Source organism: Crinia signifera, chromosome 2 (genome assembly GCF_055691185.1).
Source record: "Crinia signifera chromosome 2, ASM5569118v1, whole genome shotgun sequence".
Taxonomy (NCBI): Eukaryota; Metazoa; Chordata; class Amphibia; order Anura; family Myobatrachidae; genus Crinia; species Crinia signifera.
The window spans coordinates 264279035-264291629 of record NC_139218.1 but is presented as its reverse complement, the minus strand read 5'-3'; the positions used below and the strand labels follow the sequence as shown (position 1 = coordinate 264291629).

Below are 12595 nucleotides of genomic sequence, written 5' to 3'. Positions count from 1 at the left end.
GCAGACTCTGATTGGCTGCCCATAGCAACATCCCATCTGAAATAGAACTCCCATCTTAGTAAATTTCCCCCAGACATTTCAGATTCTTGTGGAATTTTTAATGTTATGTCTTAAAAAAATAACCTAACCGTACGTATAACATTTTATATATATTTATATATTATATATAAACAATCTGTAATATTTGGCAGTCAGCATAATTATAAACATAAGGTGGCCAGGTCCCTCCTGTAATAGTACACAATGTAATCCAACAGATACTGTAGGTGGCACTCACAGACTTCATAGGATGCTTTCATCGCAATTCAGACTTCATCAGTAACAAGCACAAAAAACAAAGCTTACCATTATACAAAAAGTACATTTGGGGGAAAGAAAAAGATAACTCTTTTTTTGGGGGCACTAACTTAGATTATTATAATTTTACTTTCATAACATATGATGGATAATCCAAAACCTCATACAGTGAAAATTATGGGAGTAAATGGGCTATTCTAAAGGAAATCTGAGCAGTCAGGGAGAGAGAGAGAGAAAGAGATAAGGGAAAATAATATAATTTTTTGTAGATTTTTAGTATACGTGGGATGGATTGGGTGTGTAGTGTCCACAAGACTATGATATTAAAGGTCAACACACATGTTTAAAATTGGTGAATGTTTCAGCCTATTTTAGTCAGATTGTCCATTCATGGGGTTCCTTGGAATTCCCTGGGCAATTGATCTATTAGGCTGATTTTTTTGGTTTTATGATGCTCTGTGACTGTGCAATATTCTTATTGCTTACTGGGATATTGTCCCATTTAGCAAAAAACTTGTAAAAGTGAAAATATTTAACATATTGTGTGATATTAAAATGGCGATGATGTTCTTATTCGGTGGTGACGGCCACTATGGTAGGAAACCCAATAAATTAGCGCTCATGCGCTTAGTTATGCAGAGTACAAATTAGTCTGAGATATCAATATAGGAAAATTAGAAGTGCACCCCTAGGGTCCCAACTGTCCCGTGTTTACCCGTGTGCCCATCAGGCAGTGAACGGGTTAAACAGTGCACAGGTTAAGGGGCCACTAATTGGGGGCAACAGAAGAAAGAAAACTGGGATCTGCTTTTGGGGCTCAGCTCTTGGATCACCCCTGATGGAATACCAGCGCAGGGGGTCACTCTCTGGCTGGCCGCAATGAGAGTCCCTTAGTGAGAGTAGTAAAATATTGATAACAGCACAAATAGAAATAGCAGGTTCAATCAGCTCTATAGGTATTGTAACTAAGTTATTAGTAGTTATAATCTGTCTTATATATTCCACAGGGTGCCTATACTAATTGCACATTTGAAATAAATTTCTAGACCTTTGAACGTACAGATACCTGGGAATAATAATTATAATAATGGCTGAAAGGAAAAAACATGCCGATAATGCTCTCTCACAAAGCGAAAAAAATATACCTTCAACGAAATTTTTGTGCACTTCTATAATCACAATGATGTGATCATTATATCCCTTAATGGTTACTCAGACAATGATATTCAATAGCTCATGCATAAGAATACAGGTGCTTGATACACACTATCCAATTTAGACTCATTCAATCTGTACAAGCACCTGTATTCTTATGCATGAGCTATTGAATATCATTGTCTGAGTAACCATTAAGGGATATAATGATCACATCATTGTGATTATAGAAGTGCACAAAAATTTCGTTGAAGGTATATTTTTTTCGCTTTGTGAGAGAGCATTATCGGCATGTTTTTTCCTTTCAGCCATTATTATAATTATTATTCCCAGGTATCTGTACGTTCAAAGGTCTAGAAATTTATTTCAAATGTGCAATTAGTATAGGCACCCTGTGGAATATATAAGACAGATTATAACTACTAATAACTTAGTTACAATACCTATAGAGCTGATTGAACCTGCTATTTCTATTTGTGCTGTTATCAATATTTTACTACTCTCACTAAGGGACTCTCATTGCGGCCAGCCAGAGAGTGACCCCCTGCGCTGGTATTCCATCAGGGGTGATCCAAGAGCTGAGCCCCAAAAGCAGATCCCAGTTTTCTTTCTTCTGTTGCCCCCAATTAGTGGCCCCTTAACCTGTGCACTGTTTAACCCGTTCACTGCCTGATGGGCACACGGGTAAACACGGGACAGTTGGGACCCTAGGGGTGCACTTCTAATTTTCCTATATTGATATCTCAGACTAATTTGTACTCTGCATAACTAAGCGCATGAGCGCTAATTTATTGGGTTTCCTATCATAGTGGCCGTCACCACCGAATAAGAACATCATCGCCATTTTAATATCACACAATATGTTAAATATTTTCACTTTTACAAGTTTTTTGCTAAATGGGACAATATCCCAGTAAGCAATAAGAATATTGCACAGTCACAGAGCATCATAAAACCAAAAAAATCAGCCTAATAGATCAATTGCCCAGGGAATTCCAAGGAACCCCATGAATGGACAATCTGACTAAAATAGGCTGAAACATTCACCAATTTTAAACATGTGTGTTGACCTTTAATATCATAGTCTTGTGGACACTACACACCCAATCCATCCCACGTATACTAAAAATCTACAAAAAAATTATATTATTTTCCCTTATCTCTTTCTCTCTCTCTCTCCCTGACTGCTCAGATTTCCTTTAGAATAGCCCATTTACTCCCATAATTTTCACTGTATGAGGTTTTGGATTATCCATCATATGTTATGAAAGTAAAATTATAATAATCTAAGTTAGTGCCCCCAAAAAAAGAGTTATCTTTTTCTTTCCCCCAAATGTATGGTTACCCATAACTCAGGGGAGCACCACCAACTAGTACATGCGTTTATTTATATCTCTAATTGTATATAAGTTGGTTACAATCATGGTAGCGATTTAAGTTAGTGCAAGCCAAAACCCCCTGTTTCTGGCATTATACAAAAAGGACAGACTTCATCAACACCTCTCTGTGTGTGCACCTGTAGACTGACGTCATCATCTGCTGCCTAGGCGGCAGAGATGACATCAGCTTTTCTGCCACAGGCAGAATTGTGTCAGCAATTATCCCACAGGCAGAAATGTGTCAGCAATTATCCCACAGGCAGAGATGTGTCAGCAATTATCCCACAGGCAGAAATGTGTCAGCAATTATCCCACAGGCAGAAATGTGTCAGCAATTATCCCACAGGCAGAAATGTGTCAGCAATTATCCCACAGGCAGAAATGTGTCAGCAATTGCTCCCGCAGGCAAAACTGCTCAACACATGATCTTTTGGGAAAACCTGAGCCTCAAGGTTTAGAAGAACTTTTTCAGAGTATAATTCAAGCACCAAAATGTTTATTTAGCATAGAGCATAAAAAATACAGAGCAAAAAATTGCTCTTTGTGTCATACTAATTAATAAATATTACTACTATTACTAATAAAAGTACTACTAATAACAAATATTAATAACTGGGGCGTAAGTTCACTAGTATCACTGGTAAATAATGTGATTCTGATAATTGTATACGCACTGTAACAGAGAACAGCTGCATATGTCAAATCTACAATATAAAACCAGTAAGTAGCACAGCGCTTAGCATGGATAATGCAACAGACAAACTAACTCTAGGGAGCCATCATATCTGCTTGAGTCCTACAAAGAAGGGGAAATTTGTACCTGCTGGGGTTTGTACTGTCGCTGTTTGACGTATCATAATTGTCCACAGGGAACCGTAAAGTGTCTTCCATTTCAGCGGGATTCTTCTTTGTCACCTGAGAGCCTTCACTTTCGAACTAAACAACATAAACATCTGTTTAAAGTGGGCATATCTCTGCATAGTTACAATAAATATCTTTCCTTTTTAGCAAATGAACTGTATCATCCTGTCACACAAAGGTATTTTACGCCATCATAATAATAGAGTCATGAGTAAGGGATTGAGAGCAAAGCAAAAAGAGTAACCGCATCTTGGCAAAATGATGCTGCACTGCAGTCGGCCAGATGTAACAGTTTAATACCCCTTTTTACATTGAGCCTTGGACCCAGAAAAAGCCAGGATTGTTTATCGGTGTCAGAGGCTCAACTCGGTTAAGTGTGCCATGTTCATGACCCTATTTTGGGTTTTCCTGGGTCCTAAACAGATACACAACAGTTGTAAAAGGGTGGGCCAGGTTACATTCAAACAAGCTCAATGAGTTATTTTTTTAATACTCCCTCAATGAGCTCCTTTTTAATACTCCCCACTCTAAGGCATGGGCTCATGAAAACCCCTGGTCATCATAACTTGAGTTGTAGAGCAGGGGCAAAAAACCTTGGTAGAACAAATTCACATCGACACATGACCTGAGTTTTTTTCCTCAGGTCCCGACCTTGAAGTGAAGGTTACACATGGGTTGAAACAAATTTTCATTATCCTGACTTGGACCCAAAATTTTGGTGTGAAAGTGGTATTAGATGTGAGAGGGGCATGACCTAGCTCAAATCTAAATTACAGTGTAAAAATACAGCTGTCCAGCATTTGTGGACTACATGGAAAAGTAGCCAGTATTTACCATGCAAGTAACATAATAAATATACTTGCACCCTTTACAGTACAACATGGTTTGCTCCAGATACTAAAAATACTTATTTTTTTAATTTTTTTTGCATTACTCCCAATCAAAAAAAAGCCTCAAATTGACTAATCAAATGTTAAAAATGTGTTATGGTTCAGTTTAACTGAAAATAAATTATTTAAAAAAAAAATATATTAAGTGACAGAAAGAATACAAAGCATAACCAATAATTCGGGTGAACATACGTCAGTTACAATAAATGACATGTGTAAATTAAATGCAGTTTGTTCAAGAATCCAATTAACCACAAATGTGTACCTTGGTACGCATTATGATTATCTAATATACAGTAAAACAGCAAATTAAAAAAATAGTTTCAATAATATTCACAAGCTGAATAATATAATATATGCAGTAAAGATACAGAATTCTAGCAAAGGGTTATTTAAAAAGGAGGACCGCTGCAAATCATCTCCAAATCATACCAGGAGGTACTACGAAAACTATTCCGTAATGTTTCTTTTAGAACCATTGACATGTATATAACTTTGTAACTCTATTACTGTATACTACCATACTTCGGAAATTCAATTAGGTGTAAAAAGGCTTTAAACTAACACACTTTGCCAATAAATTTGCACACTTCACCTTCATATGCCACCTGAGATTCTCACTATTCAGTTAGCACTATTACTGAAAAAATTACCTGGCAAAATAGCATGAAAAAGTGGAGAGAACTTCCTAGACCCCAAAAAGTGACAACTTTGTTAGCAGAGTCATATACAGTAGAAGCATGTTAGTGGGGGGATAAAGAAAGTACTGTACCTTTTAAAAGGTGTCAAATTGATGATATTTGCAATTTTTTTAAAGAGTAAAACAATTACAAAGAAATTAAGTGAAAAAAAAAAAACCAGTACAATATAATGTGATTGTGGGTAATTTCGAGGCTAATTAATTTTTTGAAATGTAAAAAATATTTAAGTCCTTTTTAATAATTGAAAAAAAAAAAATTCATTCAATTTTGGGTGCATAAACTAATGAAAAGTTGGTTTTAGGGTACTTTGAGGACATTTAAATGTTTTCAGCCCCAAAATTCCATGTACAGTAGTTGGCCCAATTAAGGGAATTTAAAACTTCCAAAAGTCTAATTAGGTATTAGGGGGTGGAGTGTTCAAGATTCTCTGAAGAAAGTCCTAACATTTTTACATTAAACAATAATGATTTTTCCCCACCTTTTCACAGGCTAATACACATGTAATTGCAATGCTGCCAAGCACATGTGGATGGACACTCAGGGACTTGTCAGTGATACTGCCCAGTGCTTGTAACAAAGGTTATACAAATGGCATGTAAGCTATTATGTTTGTGGTGTGTGAAGGTGACTTTGGCTTTAGCACAATGTACAAAAAGTAATGATTGCATCAGTATGATACATTAGCACAGCCACCTGGCAGTCACCTTAAGAACTTTACCCCCAGAATACATCAGGACAGATGATTGCTAACAATCATGGAATACATTGTGCCTTATTTTATTCCACAACTCTCAACTCTCAAGGTGCCCCGTGCCCCCCCCCCCCCCGCAGTTCTGGTGCCCTAGGCTGAAGCCCAAACTGCCTATTGGTTAATTAGGCACTACTAAGGAAGGTGTAGACAAAAACAGACAAATTTACTGAAAAAGGAATGTGAGGAATTTGCAATGGCTTCACCTCGTGGAACCAAACTTGCACCTAACTGAATTCCTCCATTTGCATACCAAGGATATTTTTTTTAAATGATAATGCCTATACATATGCCCACACCAGTTGCCGACAGCAGTAGCGCTGCCTATACATAATGCCCACACCAGTTGCCGATAGCAGTAGCGCTGCCTATGCATATGCCCACACCAGTGGCCGACAGTAGTAGTGCTGCCTATACATATGCCCACACCAGTTGCCGACAGCAGTAGCGCTGCCTATACATAATGCCCACACCAGTTGCCGATAGCAGTAGCGCTGCCTATACATATGCTCACACCAGTTGCTGACAGGAGTAGCGCTGCCTATACATATGCCCACACCAGTTGCCAACAGCAGTAGTGCTGCCTATACACAGTGCTTAAAGTGGTCCCGAAGAGGAGGTGGAACTCATTTCCCCTGCCACCGGCCCCCTCTCCCCAACTCCATCCAATAGAAGGAACCCATGGCTGGGCCAGGGTTTTCAGCACCCTTGCAAACTACAGAATTTGTGCCCCACCTTCCATACTCTTTAAAGGGACATTGGCCTCACACTAGGACCCCCAATTAAAATTATGCCACACAGTAGCACAATCAAATTCACATTTCACCACATGTAGTGACCCTGATTCATATTACACCATAAAGTAGTGGTCCTTATTCATGTTATGACACACAGTATGCCCCTTATACAAGTTACACTACACAGTAGTATTCCTTATACATGCATGCCACACAGTGTCGCTTATAAATAATGTCCACAGCTGTATTGCTTATACACATAATGCCCACCGCAGTAGTACCCCTTTCACAAAATGTCCACAGTAAGTGCCCTTTATACACTTATCTATCTCTGTCCTCCAGCAGTTTCCTCTTCTCCTTTGTTACCTTCAGCAACAGAGACGGCATGCCGTGGCAGAAAAATGAAGCCACTGGGACAGGCTTTTCTGTTGTAATTATTGTGCAGGGCTGTGGTGTAGGAGAAACTGAGTTCCCCCTACCTATTACAGTTCCACCAAGTTCCACCCACTTTAACCCCTGCCTATACATAACGCCGATACCAGTTGCCGACAGCAGTAGCGCTGCCTATACATATGCCCACACCAGTTGCTTACAGTAGTATGCTCACATTTTACTCACCTAGTCGAGGCTTGCAGCTCATCCTATCCTGCGTCCCATGTAGCCCTGCCCCTTCTCTGTGCCTGCCACTGACCAGGGAGTTAGGAACCAGGAGGGAGCTCTAGCCACAGAGGGCAGCAGGGTATGCAGAGCAGGGACATTGCCTCTACTGCCCAGCACATCCTCTGCTGAGCGGGTAGCGCCGACTCTGTCTCTGGTCAGGGATGTAATTATAGTGAGTGCAGTGTGCGTGGTGCCAGGGGGACCAACACCACACATGCTGCAACCATGTTTTTTTAATACTTACCCTCCTGTGATGATTGCAGCAGCATTGTGGAAATTACTGGGAAAATTGGCTGCCGTGCCAGTTTTCCAGAGATCTGCACATGCGCATTAGAGTCTGAACGCTCTAATGCTCAGATCCACAATGCTGTGGAAATCACCAGTAAAATGGCCTCCTCTATTGCTCAGACTCCACAATGCTGCACAGTCTGAACGCTCTAGTGCTCAGACCCACATTGCTGAGGAAATTGTCAGTTAAATGGCCACCTCAGTGCAGTGTCTCTTTCATGTCTGGTGTGTCGCTGTCTGCTTTGGTGCTTCTAGAACATCTGGTCTGTATTGAGATATAGACCAGACCTGTGCTAGAAACAATTGTTCAATTAAGCTTGCAATTATACTAGAGCCCCCAGTTGAATTAGGGTGGCCCTCTAAAAAATGGATACCAACTGAGCGTAGACTGGGTACTTAAAAAACAGCTCTGCTGAAGGTTCTCTACAGAATCAAAACAGGCATAATAGAGGGTTGGCTCCTGTTGGAGTGTGCTTTGTGTAATCGATCGTTTTATGCTTGTAAGTAACTGTTTGCCAACTGTGTTTCCAATCTGCCTAAGGTTACTAGGTGTGCCATTCTAAAACATAAGGCTACCTTCGGGCAAACGAGTCAGGTAGTAGTGTGAAAGGACTAAACATGCACACACATACTGATTACCCCAAATTTACCGTAGAACTAAAATAAATAAATGTGTTTTGTGCATTATTACCAGAAAATCTGCAATCATTTATTATAAAAAAAAAAATATTTTATCCAGTCACAAAATGTAGATATGTTCTCCAAGTAGCACAGAGCACTCTCCGGACAAGACAAGATACATCACAATTAATGTAGGCCCCGAGAAAGCATTAGTAGAATACGATACAGTACAGCAATTACTTGGCCATTAGTAACCACCTGCATCTGCAGGAAGCAGTGATTGAAATGGACTAATGGGTTAGGTAAAGCAGTCTGAGATGACCTACTTTATAATCTAATACAAATATATGCAATATTTGACAATACACCATATACTGTTTTAGTATTTTCAGATAGTCTGATGTGTATAATTTCCAGAGTGTAGAATATGTAAAGATTTGCATCATGTCTGCAAACACTTACAAATTAACCCAATTTTAAACTATTGATTTCCTCTTTTTATAAATTTATATTTAAAAAAGGACACCATAACAAAACTTCACTTACTTCATATTGTCGGAATTGTTCCTCTGCTAATCTATGTATTCCAGTTGAGAACAATAGATGATAATAAGCCTTGACTACCATGGCTCTCCAGAGAAGGCTAGTTGCAGAGGGCTCCATCTGTACACTTGCTATGTCATGAAGTACTAAGTAAGAGCCTGATTCACATGTGGTTGACATAGCTATTGCTGCTGCTTACATGGAAGCAGCAGGGATAGCTGTAATATAGTAATGCAGAAGGGGTCCCGCCTCCTGCATGTATTACTAATCCGAGCTGCTGCAACACAACTGGCTGCATAACCCGTAGGGTATTGTATACATCGGAACTTGCCTTGCAGAACTGTCTGATCCTTCATCTGGCCCTATAAGTGCAACTATAATAAAATAAAATAACAGTGTTTTAGATCAGGCCTTGAAAAGCCCCAAGTCTAAAGGTAGTTATTCTGCAGGAGACTCCCTGAAATAGCGGCAATCTCCCTCTCTTCCTCATTGGTCTAGAAATCTCCCTCATTTCACCTAACCCACATTACACTGTTAAATTTTGGGGGAAAAAAGGAATTAGAGATAGATACATTTACATTGTATCATCAGCACCATTTCCCAGCACTTTACCAAGTATAGTAGCTCTTACTAACTGCTTTGAGGCTCATCTACATTAGGATACACGTTATTTAAAATGATTCCTCTCAGATGTAGCAGCACACACCCACGCTTCTAGGTGCCATATGCACAATCTCTTTTCACAATCTCTCCATATATGGAACAAGACATGCCCTTTGGGTGGAACATGACACACACCCTCAATGGGGCGCTGTGCAAAATGCAATTACCAACTATAATCTACCTGAAACTCATTTTCAAAAGTGGGCAAGTATGAGTTATACTAAACTTATTTTATTATATACATGTTTATGATACATTGTGTTTGGGCCATGGAAATCTTCGGTGATGCCTGGTAAGGAGAAGCTTAACAAAAGTTATATAAAAGGGTACACAAATAAATTGCAGCCTAAATTAAATGTATACAGACTGTACAACTAAATAAGGAATGCACAATATAGTTTCATTTTCAGCATATACGGTCAGTTCAAATCATGAACTATCGCTATTGCTTATCGCTGTCACCCTAGACTGCTCAGCGCTGTCACTCAGGTCTGCTTAGCGCTGTCAACCCTGGCCTGCTCAGGTTGACAGAGGTTAAATGATAGAAGACTATAGACTTCTTAAGGGCGACTGTGATCTGAAGATGGTGTTGCCCACCGTCTCCAAGCCCCAGAATATATTGCATTGGTGCATATGCGGTGTGCGGCCAAACCTTCCAATGACAGCACTTGCTGCATCGAGCCCATTATCAATACTTTTTCCTGGTTATTTTGACACTAAATTTGCTGAAAATTCCTAGAATTTAAACCCAGGGTTAATGGGAAACCTAAAGCAGTGGTAAATATGCATGTGCTACTGGATATGTGTAGACATACTATATATCTATTGGAAATCAGATTAAAAGACTAGCCTTTACCGCAGTCAACTGAATTGGAATCAGTGGACATACCTTGCGCTTTCGTCGCATTTTCTGTAAAGCTTTATCTGTTGCTTGCGGTAAACATTTATTCTGCGGTGAGGTTGGAGTGTCTTCTGTGCTGGTATTCATATTGAGGTTTTCCTGCGGAATTCTTGACAAAAGAGTTAAATCAATTCTGACCCAGAGAGATTTGAGCTCATCGCTTCCCTTCACGGAACATACACTGTCATTCCTTCCAAAGGGAACTAGTGTGTAAAACTGTTCCTCCAACTCGGGGGCAATGTCACTTGTATTCCTTGTATTAACAAAGTTATGAGCGTTACAAGAATTGGTTTGGTCAGTATTATTCCGCTCACACTCACTAAGTTTGTGGTTATTTTCTGATGGGAAAGCTGATATGTTTGTAGAAATAGGAGGTATCTTTAGTTCTGTTTCCGTGCTTCCGTGAGAGAACTCAATGCATTCCTTGGATTTCTGGGCCGACTTAGTAATATGAGTCTGTCTATTTTTACAGCCAAATAGAGCCGTCCGAGGTTCTTTTCTATGCAATCCTCTGCTATTACAAGTCAACCTATTTTTAGACTGTTCAGGTATCTCATTCCCAGGAATTCCTTGGCTAAGAGAAGTATCATCTAGCTTGTGACAGTGAAAATGATCACCACTAGATGTCCTCTCTGTCCTCTTTGTGAGCTTTCTGCAAGTTGTTCTTCTGTGAGTATTGCTTAGAACAGGAACTGCAACAACTGCAGCAGTATTTCCTAGGTTTGCGCAGGCTTCTCTGACAGGACTGCTGTCATCTTTGTCATTTGTTAAACAATCTTCAGAAACTTTCTTGCAGTTCTGCTCGGTCTCCTTTACACCACCATGGTTCAAGCTCTGTGATTGGCTGAGAACAGTGTTCTTGTTTGGATTGACTTTGTTCAACCATTTATCCAATTGCCACTTGTTTGCTGTTGCTTGCTGAGGCTGCAAGACAAATGCATTAGGTCAGGTGATAACTGAAAAGTGTACATGCTAGCTTTACGTAAATGTCTACCATTAAAAAACATAAGTTACATATTTATACTGATATCACTGAAACTATTACTGGGAAAAGAATCAAAAAGTTTATGAATCAATAATTACATTTATTGGTACTATATAAATGCATGGTATTCCATCAGGAAGGAGCTGAAGAAACATTATTGGTACTTGTGTAGTTTCACGGCGGCAGCCTAAGCTACGTTGCCTGCATAGCCCAATGGCTGCCTAGCGTAGTCAGCGTAGTGTCTCCGCAGCAACCCCGCTTAGTTAGCGTAGTCACCGTACTGTCCATGGGAGCTGCAGCTCTGTCCCTGGCCTCCCTGGCAAGCCTACTGAGCGCCTCTCACACAGAGCTGGCGCCTGCATGATCCCCTCTCCGCTGGTGGACGCCGGCAGAGAGGGGATCATGCGGGTGCCGGTGGAGGCGCTCCATCTGTCTGAGACGCAGGAGCCTCTCAGTAAGTATTGCGGCAGGGTACGGAACCCTGCCGACAGGGTTAGGGGTTCAGTAGCGTGTGCGTCTCCTGCACAAAGGGGGGTGTGGCCGCAAGTGCATCTCATGCACAATAAAGGAGGCATTTGCCAGTGCTCCATGTTACATACAGGCAAATGGCTCCATTTCAAACCCCCCACTATCCACGCCAGCCCAAAGCGTGGCGAGCACAGTCAGGGGCTGGCTGGCAACTTTTAGCCTGGGGGGCAAGTCCAGAGCACTGGCCCATAAGTAGGACCCCACCGGCTGCTCCCCTGTATAATATAAAGACCCCCACAGGCTGCTCCCCCTGTATAATAGGACACAACGGGCTGCTCCCCGTGTTATAATCATAACAGGACACCACAGGCTGCTCCATTGTGTAAAAGACAGGACACCACAGGCTTCTCCCCCTGTATAATATAATAATAGTAATGCCATGACACAAATTATTATACAAGGAGAACAGCCTGTGGTGTCATGGCATTATTATTATATTATACAGGGAGAGCAGCCTGTGGTGCCATGGCATTATTATTATACAGGGGGAGCAGCCTGTGGTGTCATGGCATTATTATTATACAATAATGCCATGGCACCACAGGCTGCTCCCCCTGTATAATAATTTTTGTCATGGCATTACTATTATTATATTATACAGGGGGAGCAGCCTGTGGTGTCGTGGCATTACTTTTATA

General features: G+C 40.5%; 1 protein-coding gene across 5 annotated transcripts in view; it reads right to left on the bottom strand.

Moving 5' to 3' along the window:
- AFF3 (ALF transcription elongation factor 3) overlaps positions 1–12595 on the bottom strand; it is a 361456-nt gene that overhangs the window by 26358 nt on the left and 322503 nt on the right. For all 5 annotated transcript variants that reach the window (XM_083168505.1, XM_083168508.1, XM_083168507.1 and 2 more), the window contains 2 exons: positions 10433–11368; positions 3652–3767 (listed from right to left, as the gene is read on the bottom strand). In XM_083168505.1, the coding sequence (XP_083024631.1) occupies positions 3652–3767; positions 10433–11368 (1052 nt within the window). The remainder of the gene's footprint in view (positions 1–3651; positions 3768–10432; positions 11369–12595) is intronic.